This window comes from Oenanthe melanoleuca, chromosome 2 (genome assembly GCF_029582105.1).
Source record: "Oenanthe melanoleuca isolate GR-GAL-2019-014 chromosome 2, OMel1.0, whole genome shotgun sequence".
Lineage (NCBI taxonomy): Eukaryota > Metazoa > Chordata > Aves > Passeriformes > Muscicapidae > Oenanthe > Oenanthe melanoleuca.
In genome coordinates, this window is record NC_079335.1 from 85,759,569 (window position 1) to 85,775,764 (window position 16,196).

At 40.9% G+C, this 16,196-nt stretch overlaps 1 protein-coding gene across 4 annotated transcripts in view; it reads left to right on the top strand.

Moving 5' to 3' along the window:
- HIVEP1 (HIVEP zinc finger 1) overlaps nucleotides 1-16,196 on the top strand; it is a 118,283-nt gene that overhangs the window by 64,420 nt on the left and 37,667 nt on the right. For all 4 annotated transcript variants that reach the window (XM_056483260.1, XM_056483259.1, XM_056483262.1 and 1 more), the window contains one exon: nucleotides 3,237-3,290. In XM_056483260.1, the coding sequence (XP_056339235.1) occupies nucleotides 3,237-3,290 (54 nt within the window). The remainder of the gene's footprint in view (nucleotides 1-3,236; nucleotides 3,291-16,196) is intronic.

Here is a 16,196-nt window from a genome sequence, read left to right on the forward strand (position 1 = left end):
TTTCAAAGGTGTGTACCATTAGAACATGTAAAATGTAATTATGACAGAATGTGGTATGTTGTCTGAAGTAATTTTCCTTAAGATGTTTGACATGCAGCTAATTTAATGGCACACAGGAGAAGAAGATGACTGGATAATATAAATTTGATGTAGTTAGCAAGTTATTGCTGGCGTACGTGCGAGTTGGCAGAAGACCTGGGGAGGCTGCCTTTTGGTGTTGCTGGGGTACTTGGCTCTAAGCCTGCTTTTGCCACCTGCTCTAGAGCCCTTAGGGATAACCCAGTTCTTCCCTGCAGCCTGAAGCACAGCAGTTTGTCAGGCAGTTGCTTGTGCAGGATCTGTAGCTGTGAAATATGGCAGGGCAGGAAGCAGCTGCCGCAGGTTTTGTATGATGGTTTGGACGAGCCATGGTGCAGTAGCCAGAGCAGGTAGTGTGTGATGCTGGCCATCAGGAGGATGTAGACATTAACAAAACATTTAGCCCAAACTGATTTTCATAGCCACGTCTCATTTGCAGACCAGATCACTGCTTTTGGTTTCCAGCACCAAGATCAAGGTTTTTCAGTGTTCTAAACTGCTCTGCACAAAGATACCTCCACAGGTATGAAGAAATATACAGAGCAAATATAACTCCTTGGGGAAAACATAGCCGGAGAGGCAGGAAGTGTAGGAGACTTTCTGGCTGTGTGCCAAGCACCTGTTTACCTAGCTGTTACTTCTGTTATCTGTGGTTCTTTGTTTGGGATTACAGTTGGACAAAGAACTGATAGGAACTGATTTTTTTTCCAATAAGAGAGGCAGTTTTCAGTTAAGGAGATCAAAGCCTTTAATCTTTTTGGCAATCTCATGTAGCATAGTTCCAAAATATTGAAGTAGTTTTTCTCTAAAAAGTAGGATGATTGTGAATTTAAATGCATATATTTCTTGTAGCATTTATGTAAAATATGCAGGTAATTATTTTAATAATAAAACTGCAGTTGGCTATGTACTTAGGTGTAAGTTTTGTTGACAAAGCATTTACTCTGAGAGCAGAAACACCAAATATTGTGCATTCAGTATATCTCTAAGCATAGGGGAAGTGAGTTTGAGAGCCAAATTATAGGTTAGATTTCTTGTTGCCTTTTGGTAAAATATACAGTTCCATTTACATGGGTAATTTGTTGATATTTATTTTTCTTCCTGTGTGTTCATATATTTTATGGGCTGTCCTGCAGCTTTGTAAATTGCTTATTCCATTGCTTTTTGTAAAGCAACAGTCTGTGAAAAAAACCGTGTAAGATTGCTAGAAATATTTTCCTCTGATTGTATTAGTGGCACATGTATATAGAAGATGCTTTGTTTACATTTCCTCTTATTTTTGTTGGAAATGGTTCTTTACATCCCTTTCTATACAAAAAAAATGTATTAACACATGTAGTATTTCAGCTGTAGTATTTAATCCAGGAAAGCATTAAATATCAAGTCTTCTCTGTTTAAAGTAAGCCTGCATAACTGACTTGGTAAAGAGAGGGTGAAGGATTATGCTCTTTCTGAGTTGTGCTTGTCTTCAGCAGCCAGTAAGTCAGTACAAAAGAAAATGTGATAAAACTTTCCTTTAAGTATGTATGTATGTCTCACTAACCCCAGGGGAAGCAGGAAGAAATTTGGCTTTTAAAATTGCAGTGGTAGTGTTCCTCATGAGAAGCTCTGGGAGTCTGCTCAGTTAGCACTCTTGTGAGATGCTCTGGTTCATTCTCTGGGACAATGTACAATGGGAAAATTACTGAGCTTTAATGAGAAAGGAAACCTGGTGCTTGTTCTGAAAAAAAAAAAAAAAAAAAAGCAGAACCAGAGTGAGCTTGACAAAACTCGGTCTTAAAAGCTGCAAGAAGAGTTTGATTCAGTTATAATTATTTGGTTCTACTGAGGAAATAATCGAGAAACAATATCAGACTTCAACTGTGAACAATTGGTTCCAACATGCTTGAGTGATTCACCTGATAAATAATAGAGAAGTCATTTAAATCCACTTACTAATAATTGTATTGAGGAAAGAGCCTTTTTTTGAATCCTTGTGTTACATAGGGAGGCTGAGTAAAAATCAGGCTGAGTAAAGCCTCTATGCTTATAAAGAAAAGGTGAGGACTTTGCAGAGCTGTCGTTCTCCTCCTGTGTATGGCAGCCATGAAGTCTGGCATTTCTTGAGTTGTACCAATAGAGTGAGAGATTTAGGATTACATTCTGTTCTTTCAGTTTTGTTAAATAAAAACTGACCTCACCATGGGAAAAGAAGAAAAAAAAAAAAAAATACAAGTAAAAAAGGTTTTCACAGGTATTTTAGAAAATTATCATTTACAACTGAAAGCCACATTCCAAGCTCAGATCTTGGTCAGTCTTGGTAATTTGATGCTCAGAACATCGAGAGAGAGCTCAGCCTCTCCCAGTGCTGCTGCTTCTTACCAACACAACCTTTTATCCTGAACCCACTCAGAGGACTGTTTGCTACCAAGAGAAAATCGGTCTTGAATTTTTGTTCACTCCAGTTGCACCTTTTCTTTCTTCTTGCTCTGCACATGCAGACATGTGCACATGCAGAACAAGGACCTCCTTTCCGTGGGACCTTCTGTGCAACAACAGGCGAAGCACAACTCTCCTTCCAACACCAGTGCATCTGAGGGGCAGCAGGTGAACTGCAAAGACAGACTGGGAGTAAAAACTCAGGGCTCCCTTTGCTCCTGCTCTGTATGTGTGTGCATTTCACAGAGGAATAAGGTGGGGGCTACCACTCGCTCCCTGATGCTCCCATGTGAGACTATTGTCTCCTTTGCTTCACTTAGCAAATCCTGTTTGCTGCTCTCACTATGTTTAATGCAACATTGACTTGCTCTGACAGCATTTTTCAAAAATGTATTAAAATACTCTGTAATGCATCCTAATACCTATTCCAAAGAGTCCCCTGACTGCACACATTATTATAGATGGTAGGAAGCTACAGTGGGATTAGCTGTTGACTGCAGATCCGATGCCAGTGCTTTTCTTTCTGTGGTTCCGTGTAATTTAACATGTCAATAGCCTCCCTGGTAAAACATGATAAAATTTTATATGGTTGTATTACTCTTAATGTGCCTCATAGTTACACATGAATGATATCCCTCCTAAATATAAACAGATATTTCAAGACTGATTTCAGTAAATGACTTACTACAATCATGCCTTTTTTATATATGTATTTTAATAGTAACCTCTCTTTCTTGCAGACAAAATTGAAGAAGCACAAAAACAACTTAATGGAACAGAAGACCAACAGAGAGGTAATAACATATCCCCCAAAAATAAAATAGAAAATAAATAAAATATTGTGATCCTAGAGGCTTGTCCAAAGTCTTCCTATGTCAGTGAAAAGACTTGGCTGGGCTGGATACTGGATGAGGCCCCAGGCATGTCTGTCTGCAGATGAGGGGCTTTGTCCCACTTCAGCTGAGACACAAAAGCTTTGTTTTAACCACTCAAGTAGCTGTCTTGACCTTGATGAGATGACTGAAACTGTAGCATCAGGGCCATGCACACTGCTGACCACAGTCTGTGCTAACCCTTGGTTCATTATGTGATTTACCTAATCATCAATAATCATATTTGGTTTATGGTGAGCAATATGTGATGATTTCCAACAGATGCTGAGGAGGGAGACTGATCATCACAGTTTTTTTTAAGAAGCAGACAACCTGTGGCAGATTTAATCTGTGTGTTAGAGCTTAGGAAGCTGGTGCAAAGTTGTTGAATTTCAAGAATGGCTGACTGCAGTGATACATGTTTGGTTGTGTGAGAAATCTCATCTGCATACCCTGGGGATGCCCAGACACAGAATGGGGAGCCCAAACAGAACTTTGCCAGGTTACTACTGGGCCCATCATGGGAGAGGCATGAGAAGTCATCTCTACAGCTTAGAGGAGCACAGAAGCAGGAAGAAAACCAAATTAAGGACTCAGAGAAAGAGTGATCCTGCCCAGTCTCCTCTCAGGCCTGTGCCTGCAGAGCCCCAGCCTGTGTCCAGGAGTGAAACTGTCACCTTGTGCAGTTGGGGAACAGCTCTGCAGTTCACTTTTTGGACTGACAGTATTGCTGGCTGGGGGTGTGGGATGCCTTGGGGGATGCAGGGGAAAAGCTTTTGGGGATTGTGTAATGTTCTGTACCAGCAACTGGACTGGGGCTGCAACCCTCTGGGCTGATATGTCTAGGTGCAGCAACTGGGGAGTCTGAGATCCAGGGGTGACTACTGGACAGATTGAGTTTCTGAGCTGAGCTGCTGGTGAGATCCATCTTGCATAGATATATTTCCATTAGTGGACCTTTGCCCTGCTTAGCCAAATCAAGGAGCAGTCTGAGGTAGGAGTGCTCAGAGTGTCTGTCCAGGATCTGTGTGTCCAGCCACATATATATGTACGTATGAATGGAGTGTGTGTGTTTGATCTGTGTATATGTCCCTCTTGGGAAAACATTTTAAGCCTTGCTGCTGGTTGGACCTTGGGGGCAGGGAGCAGCAGCTCACTTCTGTTGGGCTGCTAGATTTGGCAGATGAGATATTTTCTAGTATCTGGTGTCAGTGCTTTGGCTTTTTCTGGGTAGGCATTCACCTTTCAGTGGTAGTGAACTGCCCATCTGGCTCGTGACACATCTGTGAACAGTGTTGTAAATTGTTGATGGTCTGTCCTGGGAGGTTTATTATCTTTTAAAGCAATGAACTTCAAAACTTTTTGAAGATTAGAGAGCAGAAGACATACCCAGGTGGATCTCAGCAAGGTCTCATTGGCTCAGCATTTGGCCTCCAATGGAGGGAGTAGGACTTACTGTTTAAGGACACCACAAAAGTCTGGCCACTTTCTTTAGCCTCTTCCCCTTATGAAGTCTACATTGAATTTAGGGATGTCTGCCTCATGCCTTTATTATCTAGACATTCATGGAGCTGTTATCTACGAGCACAGTTGATTAAATGCTGTTTGCACCCAACATATTTTGGCAGCAGACTGCAGTACTTCACTAGCAATGACATTAAAAATACGTGATTTTATCTTTTCTCCTCAGTTTCCAATTTTTCTTCCCTTTTCAACAGGTGTGCCCTAGCTCAAGCACTGTGAATCATTAAATAGCAGTTCTGCACTCACCTTATCCACTGCCTTCATGATTTTATAAATCTTGTCCATATTTTGCTCAGCTTTCTTCTCTCTGAACTTGTAGCTGTCTTCATATTTCAAGATGTTTAATGTAAAATGTCTCATATGGGTACCAGGACTGTGATGTTGCTCTATGTATTTGTAAAAAGTAGAAAAGATAAAATGAAAGTGGCTGGATTGCAGACCTTCAAATGATTGCAGAGACTTTTAAACAAACTAGTCATTCTGTTGAATATTTCTTATGTATTTCTATTTGATGTATCGTAGATAAGTGGTATTGTCATCCAAACGTGAAAAATTTGGCACGTAAGGTATAGCTGTCTGTTCTTGTTGCTGTTGGTCTCACAAAAGTAATACTGCTGTGGGTGATTTTTTGGGATGGATGTGTTCAAGCTGAAGGCAAGCTAACCTCTGTTTTCAGGCATTTGTTCTCACGTGTGGCCCAGTAACATCTTTGCATAGAGGAAGATAAATTCTCTAAGGTAAACTTAGCAATGTACTCTGAAAAGGATGGAGTTACAAAGGTTCATGTGGTGGTAGCACTCAGCTTTCAAGCATCTCAGAATCAAAGAAGGATTTGACTTAATTTTTGGCTTCTGGCCTAAATTCTTATGTCTGGAAATTGAAAAATAAACTTTTGCATTGAAAACTGATATAGAAATAACTGAGGTAATAAAGTTACTCTTTTCAAATTAAAACTGTCCTTTGCCACTGTGGGGTTTTTTTGTTTCTTAAATGCCTGAAGAGATCACATTCTTGGTAATATGAAGTAAACAAAATCATTTATTTGAAGCTTTAGGCTCTGAAGGCTGCTGAAAAAAGGAAAATACACGTTTTGAGCTAAACAAATAAACAAAATTATCACATATTCACATAAGTTATTGTAAATCACAATCCAGTGTATACAGATTCGTGTGAAGTATGATTGTATATTTTTCCTCTTGGTTAATATATTTGGGTTTTCAGTTCATCTAGATCACTTTCGATTTGTTTATTTCCTATCTGAAATGATTAAGAAATGTAACTTTGTGGAATTTATCATAAGTTAACTGCTGCTCTGTCAGAGGACCTGTCAGTGGCACAATGTATTTGTGGGGAAGAGTTTTTCATAAGTTTTCATGCTGAGTTTCTACTGAGTAGCATTGTGCACTGATCAGTCATAACTTTTTACATGTGTGGGATTTAAGTTGAATTTAATTGATTACAGAAATACATGTATTTAATACCTCATGTTGCCATTAGCTATATTAATCCAATTAAGTGCAAATTGGAGTAGGACTCAAGCACAGATGAGATAGCAAATGGGCAGACATAGTTTTCAAGTTTGCATTTTGGTTGTTTAGTATAAAGTTGCAATTGCTTTTTTATTTTTTGAAGTGACAGTTCACAAATTATTCAAATGGCCTTGAATCAAATAACCACTTGAGACCAGAAACATGTTCATTAGGGGCTGTGCTCAGCTTCCTGCTCAGTGAGTGTGCAAGGTGGCTAATTCTCATGTCTTCATTTTCTCTCTGCTGCCCACTTGCCTCTGAATTTTCAGGAGGAGAAACTGCTTCTCCTTATTTTTGCTGCTATCTCCCAATGCTCTTTTACACCCTAAGTGTGCCTCTACTTTGGGGGCTGAATTTCAACTTCTGACACATGTACAGGGTTTAATTAGTGTGGTAGAGAAGGTCTTACTCCACATGGTGTTCTTTAATATCTGGTAGGGATGATGAGCTTGAGCTACACAAAATCTCTCCTTGAGAATCCAGTGAAAGTTTTCTGTGGTGTGGGACTCAGAGGCTATTGTGGGCTGGAAAGCATTCAGGTGAATGCAGCTGCTTTATCTGTGATCTGCCAGTGGCCATCCTCCTAAGAAAGCCATTCCAAGGATGTCTGTCTGTCTTCTTGCTTCTAGACAAGTTAAGTCAGGTTCTGTCAGATTGTGATCACCACAGAGGCCATCTGATTTGGTCATCCCCAGAAACAGTCCAGCATCTAAAGTGCTGTAAGCATTTGTTTCCTGCTTTATCCATTGGAGCAGTTCTTTGCCTGTCACAGCACTCTGGGTCCCAGGTACATCAGCACCACCAACACTGTCATCACGTTCCTGAGGACTAGTGGAACTAACTTGGCTGTCTCCCTACTTGGTGTCAGCAATGCTGACTGCCACCTAAATATCTCTCTCTGCTTTAGAAAATGTTTTGGGAGCTCAAGTTGGTGACAAAATCTAGCAGCACCAATATTTGCCAGAAAATGGATGAAAGATTTCCAAAAGGCCCATCTATGGCCTGATGTATCATCAGTATTACCTACCAATCCTGGGGTCTCTCAGACTGTTAGGACTCCATCATTTCAGGTAACTACTTCTTGCTGTGTCACAGCCAAAAAGATCAATGATAAATTTCTGGGTAAGGTGGAAGATGGATTTCTTTGTTCTCCTTCTCATTCATGGCTATTGCTGTCCTCAGACTATAGGGTGGTCTGGGATGGACTGGTGACTTGCATGTGTTCATCAGCCTCATTGGAGTTTAGACTTGCAGGCTGTCCTGGTTGTTTTTCAGGTGTGAATTCATTCCTCTGAATAAGCTGCTGCTTATTGTTTGATCAAGTTTTTGACTTCCTGCAGTATCAAGGTTTAACCCCAGCTGGCAACTAAGCCCCACACAGCTACTCCCTTACTCCCCCACAGTGGGATGGGGGAGAGAATCACAATAGTAAAAGTGAGAAAACTGGGTGGAGATAAAGACAGTTTAATAGATAAAGCAAAAGGCACTCAAGCAAGGCAAAACTAATAACTCATTCACCACTTCGTATCAGCAGGCAGGTGTTCTTCCATCTCCAGGAAAGCAGAGGTCCACTGGCATTTGTCCAGTAACAAATTGCATCATTCCTCCTGTCCTCCTTTCCCCCCCAGCTTTATATGCTGAGCATGATGCCATATGGTCTGCAATATCCCTTGGATGAGCTGGGGTTGGCTGTCCTGGCTGTGTCACTTCCCAGCTCCTTGTGCACCCCCAGCCCACTGGCTGGTGGGGAGGTGTGGGGAGCAGAAAAGACTCTGACACAGTGCAAGCCCTGGTCAGGGGTAATGAAAACATCCCTGTGTTACCAACCCTGTGTTCAGCACAAATCCAAAACACAATCCCATACGAGCATCTGTGAAGAAAATTAGCTCTATCCTAGCCATAATGAGCACATAGAGGAAAGGGGGAGACGAATGTACTGCCTGTACCTATTCAATAGGTAGAATTTTAAATAGGTTACTGATTGTCTCTGCAGGCTGTATTATGGTATAACAAATCCATCCTGAGCTCATACTTCCAGACCTTCTTAAGGGTATGCAGACATCTGCCAGTCTCTTCTCATATTTCTTCCCAGAAAGGTGTATCTCTGTCTAGCTTCAAGGAAAAGCCTTTTTTTTTTCCTGTTATGGATTTGAGGCTTTGTATTACATGCTACGTCAACAATTGCAGCTGACTTTATTCAGACAAAGCATGGGAACAGTTACATCTTGAATGTCACCTTTCCTTCAAGGTCTGTGCTCCATAGCATGAACAAGGAGGATCCATGTTCTGGTGGCTCCATTTGTTGCAGCACACTTAGTCCTACCCCCAGTAAAAGCAATGCCATAAATATCAGAAAGGAATAAGCTGTTACTTAAGTTCCAGATCTGTTCAGAACATTATGTTTGCCAATTCTGATAATGAGTACTCATTTTGGAGTACCCACTTGAGTTAAAGGATCTGTGTTAAGGTCTATTTAGCACCTATTTGAGTCTGTCATTTGCCTATCAGTCAAGTTGCTGTAGTTTCTCACTCCATCCTTTCCACATTCCTTAATGAGCTTTTTCAATTTCTTGCCTTCAGCTGGAGATGCAAGAATTTAAATACTAAGCTGTTCATTCTTCTGTGTCATCAGTTTCAGATCCTCAGCATAGCTGTTCACTTTCTGGTCTGTGCAGATAAGTTGCTCTCACTTTTTCCAGAGGCCAGTTGTGGCAGATCTGTCTTGGTAATAGCATTCCCTTTCAGAAGAACCACAGGTTTGTCCCTAAGACAGTATCAGAATTTCACCCAAATCAGCTGTTTTTCCAGAGTCTTATGCTTTGATATAAGTAGATTCTCTTCATGTGTATCTTGAGATACAGCAATATAGTTGGCAGGTTCGAGAGTTTTGCATGACTCGATCAGTGGTTGTTCAAATGGCCAGAGGTTCTGTCAGTGTTCACTAAGAAACCACCTCAACAGAACCATTCAAAGTCCTGATTTGGACCCCAGGAAGGTCCAAGCAACTCCTGGGGTGCTGTTGAAGTTCACCTTTATTTCCAGCCTCTGTCATGGAGCTACCTGAAGCCTCCATCATTATTTTCAGTGGGTGCTGATCTGTCTCTGAAGCCTAAAGGTTGAAGCAGTGTTTGGTAGAGTGACTCTGTAGTCACTGCTTGTGTGCAGAACATAATTCTCCATTTGCTTCCTTCAGTCCCAGTGTAGCTGTGTGGAACCACCCATGGAGCGAGCGGACCTTTGAGCTGTCGTGCATAGAAAGAGAAAAGAAAGTAGAGATTACATTCACCTCCAGATAGTCTCTGAGATGCACAATCCACATGCACATATGTTCCCCTCCCACACGTGCAGTCCCTTCAAAGCAGTGTGTTGGCATGGAGGAGAGGCAACCAAAATTAAATGCCCTTTACCTTGTTTGCCCATCTGCTGTTTTTTTAAGCAGAACGTTATTTTTCTTGTAAGCTGAACAGCACTGAGATTTGAGTGAGAAGGTTTGTCTTTATAAATGCATGCATGAGACTTTAGTTCACAAATATATGTTCTACTTCAGATTCATGGTAGACATATTTTGTGTCTTCAGAGCTCTTGCAAACCCTTCTCTCTTTATTATCCTTCTTGTTAAATGAATGAACGCTGTTGACAAAATTATAGAGGGAAATTGAAATAAATTATTTATAAATATATCGGCATTATGGTTAGAAAAACAAATCATTGCATCTGTCTTACCTTAAAGATAGCTGCTATTTTCATGTTGTCATGTCCCAGCTTACAGACAACTCTCACCAGCCCACCATCTGGCCCCAAAGGAGCAGCCAGGTCCCTTCCCTCCTCTCTCCTCCTCATGGACACTCCCATTCCTGCCTTCTGCCACTACACCTCTCCAAAAAAGCAGGCGGGAGAGCTGCATGCTGGTTGTGTGCCCTGCTCCCTAGGCTATCACAGAATCATGGAATGGTTTGGTTTGGAAGGGACCTTAAAGATCATCTAGTTCTACCCTCTTCCAGACCCCTTGCCATGGGCAGGAACACCTTTCACTAGACTAGGTCGCTCAAAGGCTCATCAAACCTGGCATTGAATACAGCCAGACAGCTGCAATCAATACTGTATTCTTTCACTTGGGCGAAATAGGAAGTGGAATGAGAAGGGGAGGTATGAAAGAAAAATCTGGAAATGTGATGCTAAACAATTTCCATGTTTTGGTTTACTAGCTTAGTGTGATGTCATCGTCCACAGATGTTTCCCTGAATTTTTCCAGGAGGTTCACAGGCACAGAAGCTCTCAGGATTCTTTGTTGATGTGTGGTACTAATGTACTATCATTAGTCTAAAACATTTTTTTTCTGTTTTGTATTTGTAGGAAACCGCATTACTCTTGGGCAAGGTATATAACTGAGGTCCAAAGTTTCTTTGTTTTTAATTTTTATTCTTTCATCCTTATCTTCAGCAACCCCATGGGCTAGAAATCCAGTCATTCTAAATGGAAGTGTATAATTTTCAAAAATGGCAAGTTACAGTAATGTTGTGTTTGTTACTTAATGCTGGTGAGAGGATTAGCTTTTTTATTTTTTGACATACACCAGAAATACCTAACTTTTACTTTCCAAGTGTTCAAAACTACCATTTAGCAGTGAGATTTCAAGCAATTCACTTGTGCATTTTCCTGATACCTGATTTAATCAGGTGTTTGTATCTGCGTTTAAATATGTCAATACATCTGAGAGGTAGTTTATTTAAATTGTTCTCTGTGTGTCAATCTATAAGGCTTTAATTCAAGACTGAAGTGTCTTCCTAAAATATTTACATCAGCTCAGACATCTATGATTGGCTTAATGCAGGAACTATTCGTGTCTATAGCTCGTGTCACGTTTTCATAAAATCACATCTATTCTTAAAATCTCTGATGTTTTCACATTGAAGGATTTCACATTTCACAAGGAACAGTGCTGCTAATAACAACAGTGACAACTTAAAAGGTTCTTTCTGTCTTCAGGCACATTCAATGCAGGGGCTTGTGCCCACAAAGAACAGATAGAAAACTCTCCTGACTTCTCTGGGAACAGAAATAGTCTCTGATATCATTTAACCTCATTTTTCTTCGCTCTTGTCTTCGATGGTTAAGTACATTTTAATGTCCCCACTTAGCCAGTGGGGGCAAACTGATAAAAATGGAGATGTTTACGTGTTCTGTGCTCTAAGAGACAACGTTAGAATATGGGCTTAACCCAGGGAAGTTTTCTGGCTCCTGTAAAGCTCCTGTGTTGTGAGTCAATGTCTGTATCTGTTATTTCTATTTTAATTTTCTTCAGTTAGTACATTTAGTTTAGACTACTAGCAGATGAAATCTGCTTGGTATATCCATTGCTGGTGCTAGACATAGCAAGAGCTGGTGTTGTTTTGACAGGCAGACAAACAGATTTACAGTTTTAAATTGAAATTCATCCTTTGGAGCTATTGTGAGAACTTGGTTAAAGCATTAATGAGATAATAAAGTAATAGTATTTTGACTTCTCCTGACAAGTATAGCAAATTTTCTGAGTGACAGTTCAGCAGAAGAGATTCCAACCTGCAAGTATAATTTTCAAAGGGACATTTTATAAATTAACATTATAAAGCAATCATTGGAAAAGCATCTCCCCAATGGAAGTAAATGGAATGTATCTATTCCAAATCCACTGTACAGTACATTGTTAAATCAGTGGCTATGTTTTCAGACACAGCAGCATTTTGAGCTTAGTCTTGCTTTAATGAATAGAAGGATTTCTTTCAACTTTATAGAATCTGAGGCCAGAACAAGCTCATTTTTGTAGTGGGAGGATGCTGAGCTAACAAACTGGCTAATTTGAGAGCATACCTACGCACACACGCGTAGTAAATTCAATAGGGTGCTAATTTTAGCTGATGTGAGCTGGGAGCAAGCCAGTTGTGGAAATGCAAGGTTTTTACTTGTTAGCTTCCTTGTAGTCTGCCTTGCATATGAGTAATGAGTGGGGGTTTTTTTATACTTTCCTGATACTCCTTTAGCTCAGGGAGTTGTTAGTTTCCTCTGGTCTGCTTTGGAAGGGAAAATATAATATATAAATGGATGATGAGTGATGACTTGGATAAAATGTACCAGTCTCTTAATAACTATATGCTTATGGGCTGACCTGGATGGAGCCTTTCCTAGGAATCTCCTTGAACATATGTGTGAGATGTGTGAAAGGGCAAAAAGAGAGACTGTGCACATCTGTGGAAAAAGGGCAGGTGAGACTGGGGGAAGGACTCTGAGTAGCTCAGAGGTCTCAGAATTGGGAGCCTCCCACTGATGCTGAAGCAAACCTACCCTGGGGAGATCATCATTCCCACCTGCAACACGAAAAAACACTTTCCAGAGTCTGGTTATTCCTTGGTTAGGACATCTAGATTTCAGTCAAATTGACTTTTACTCTGCATTTGTCATGTTAAAAGCACCATTTAGCCCCAAAAGAAAGACCTGCTGTAAGGGACTTCTCCTAGCTCTTTGCCAAACCTCCTCTTCCTTTCTCTGTCTTTAAATAAGGTTGTTAGGTGTGAGCTCTTTCCTGCTCTTCATTCGCAGTGAGTTGCTACAGGCAGTATGGAAATTGCTCCATTTGATCCCTGCTTTTCAAATGAAAGATTATGTTAAAGAAATGCAGAGAATGTGACTGAGGAGCTTGTTCTGTTTGAAATCATTATGTGCAAGGATGGCTTAGTTAACATCTTGTTCCTTTCATTTCTGTTTTTTCTCCCCAGACTCCTGTTTGGATATTTTGTATTCAGTGTCTCATCTGGCCATGTAGCAGTTGCTGAAAACCCTTAGACTGGCTGCTGTTTCATGAACCTGTCATTCTGTTTTCGTGGCTTTTCTTCTTAAAGCAGTGTTAGAGGTGGAAGTTGTTCTAATGATTTCCTAGCCAAATCCTAACTTTCCAGTAACAACTGGACATCCTTAAATTATAATAGGTACTTTAGTTATGAAACTGTTGACAGCATTGCCTGGTGCTCAAGGAAAATTTCTGGATATCCCTGAGCTGTTTTAGTTAATTTCTGACATTGCTTTAATGATTTATATTTAGGCAGCTTTTATTTTTACATGGATAATTAGGTGGAACTGGTTTCTCCTTTGGCTTTGACTGGGAGGTTATTAATATGCCTTTTGGGAATCATCATGTCTTTTTGCTTGTCTTTGGAGTGCCTAGCAAGGAAGAACTTCTCAGGCTGTGATTGCTGGTGATGTGAGTTATCATAGCATTGTCTCGACACCTACTCATAGTCAATGTGCTTTATCTTAACAGCACCTAAACTGTGATTACTTTCCTTAGATTAGTATGGAGGATTCTGTGTAGATTAGGAATACAGAGTTGTTAAAGAGCTATAATGCAGAGAGAACAAGTACATTAATGCCATAGGCCTATATGCCTTAATATGGCAAACATTAAATTTTTTTTCAGGATGTTTAAAGTGCTGTACTATATGCCCTTGCTGAACGTTCATACATTTCCATTTCATGTGTATAGTTAGGCATTAACCATAGCCTCCTGTGCCATCAGTGTCTTCTGTGTTTGCATTGCTTTTCGTTTTTCAGTGAATGTCAAGTCACAGTGGTTCAGCCTTTGCTGGTTTCTTACACCACAATAACGGTGAGAAATCTCAATCAGCATCAAATGTTATGTTTTGTGTTACCTCAGTTGTCAGATGTTTATTCCTGTTTGATCTTCAGGGTCTTCCTCATCAAGCATGCTGATTTTATGGCTAAAAATCTGCTGCTTGTTCCTTTCTTTACTTGAGATGCTAGGTGCACCAAATTAGACCAAACTGTTCTAAAGGAGGTATTTCTTGGTCTTGTTGACATAGGGCAGTTATTCCTTTACATTTCATCAGAAGTCAAGCTTGTCCTGAAAAGGTGCCACCAGGAAGACAGCCTCAGACTGCAGCTTATCATTTACTCTTTACCTGTCCCAAGGCCAAACAAGGGTTGGCAGGCTCTCACACCTGAGATGAAACTGTATCAGGGAAGAGCTTGCTGATAAATCCAAGCCCTGTGCCTGGGGGCGAAGGTGTCTCTCTTTCCTTATGCTAAAATGTTATTGCACAATTTATAAAGCTAATCTGCTCTGCCCTCTGCCCTCGCAATGGTGTTTCACCATATGAGGACTAGCCCAGAGGACACCTTTGTGGCTGGAACCTTTAAACCTGTCAGTTGCTGTATTTCACTTAGGAGGTTATGTGTGTTCCTGGTTCTTTTATGGTTTGAATTAATGACTGGATCATATCTGTATCTCTTCACTGTAGCTTCGATCCGTCCAGAGCATTGTTCTCCCCTTTCAGCTTCAGTGTAACTTTGCAACTTGATCACTGGCGAGGGAGGTCCTGAAACCTGGGGGCTGAGGAGCCCCTTGCTCACTCCCACACCAGCTTTTCTCTCCCTCACAAGAGAAGAATAGGCTGGCCTGTTATTTCAGAGAAACATTACTCAAAGGCAAGGAATGCTTCTTCCTTTCCTCAATGTTAACCTTCACATACCTTCACAATTCACTCCTGAAAACATGGAATTACTGGAAACAGTAGATTGTGGAGTTTGAACCTTACCATTTGTACTAAACATTATAAAATAATATTTGCCAGTTCTTAGCAATTGCTTATTTTTTTAGCCAGCAGTATGGGTATTTCTTGGAATGTCTGTAGTTGAAAATCCCAAAATTCCATATGAGCAGGATGTTTTTATATTGCATTGGTTTTGTTGAGGGACCTGTTAGTTTTGTCATTAGTAAGATGCAGTTTGAGCAGAATTTAGTGGTGGGATTTGTTTCACAATGAAAGCGCAAATGGGAAAAGGAATTAAGTAAAAAGGAAAATAGAAAAGCAGTATTCCTGAGGATGCTGTTCCTGGTGTAGTGAGAGAATGTATCATTGGTGTGTATTCTGATTGTGATGACTTAACAAGATGAAGACTTGTGGAAGCATGCAAACAGTGTCTTGGATATGAACATAAGCAAAAGTACTTTACAGACATTCAGCTTTATCTATTCCACTCTCACAACAATGGAAACTGATGCAAGCTCTGATAACTATGATAAAATGGCTTCTATTGTAGAGCTGGGGACAAGGGAACACTGTTTCCCACAATCTTGCTGTATCCAGGTGAGGTTGACTGAGTGAACAACCAGAGGTGTAGCTCAACAGGTACAAATGCAGAGCCCTACACCCAGGCAGGAGGAGCCCCAGGCTGGGGACTGACAGGCCAGAGAGCAGCTCTGTGGGAAGGCCCTGGGGATGTGGTGGGCAGCAAGCTGGGCACCCACCAGCAGCACACCTGGCTGCAAGGAAGACCACAGCATCCTGGGCTGCATGGATGAAAGCATGACCAGATCAGGAGAAGGAATTGTCTGCCTCTACTCAGCAATCCTTAGAGCACTTTTAGATACTCCAGTTACACCAGCAGCACCCCACTCCCCCCAGTGCAGAAGGAACATCAGAAACCTGAAATGAATTCAGTATTGAGGCACCATAGCCATCAGGGCAGGAGGCATTTGCCCTCTGAGGAGAAGCTGAGGGAAGCTCATTCAGCCTTGAGAAAAGATGGTTTTGGAGGTGGTTTTCATGTAGTCAGATTCTTCACAGTGGAAAATGGGTATAGAATGAGAAGCCAACAGGAGCAAGTTGAAACAAGAGTGATGCAGACTGGCTTGTCCCCTTCAAGGACAGTCAAGCAGCAGAAGATGTTTGTTCAAAGAAGCTGTGTAGCTCCTTGAAGGCTTCCAATACTTTACACTTCAAAG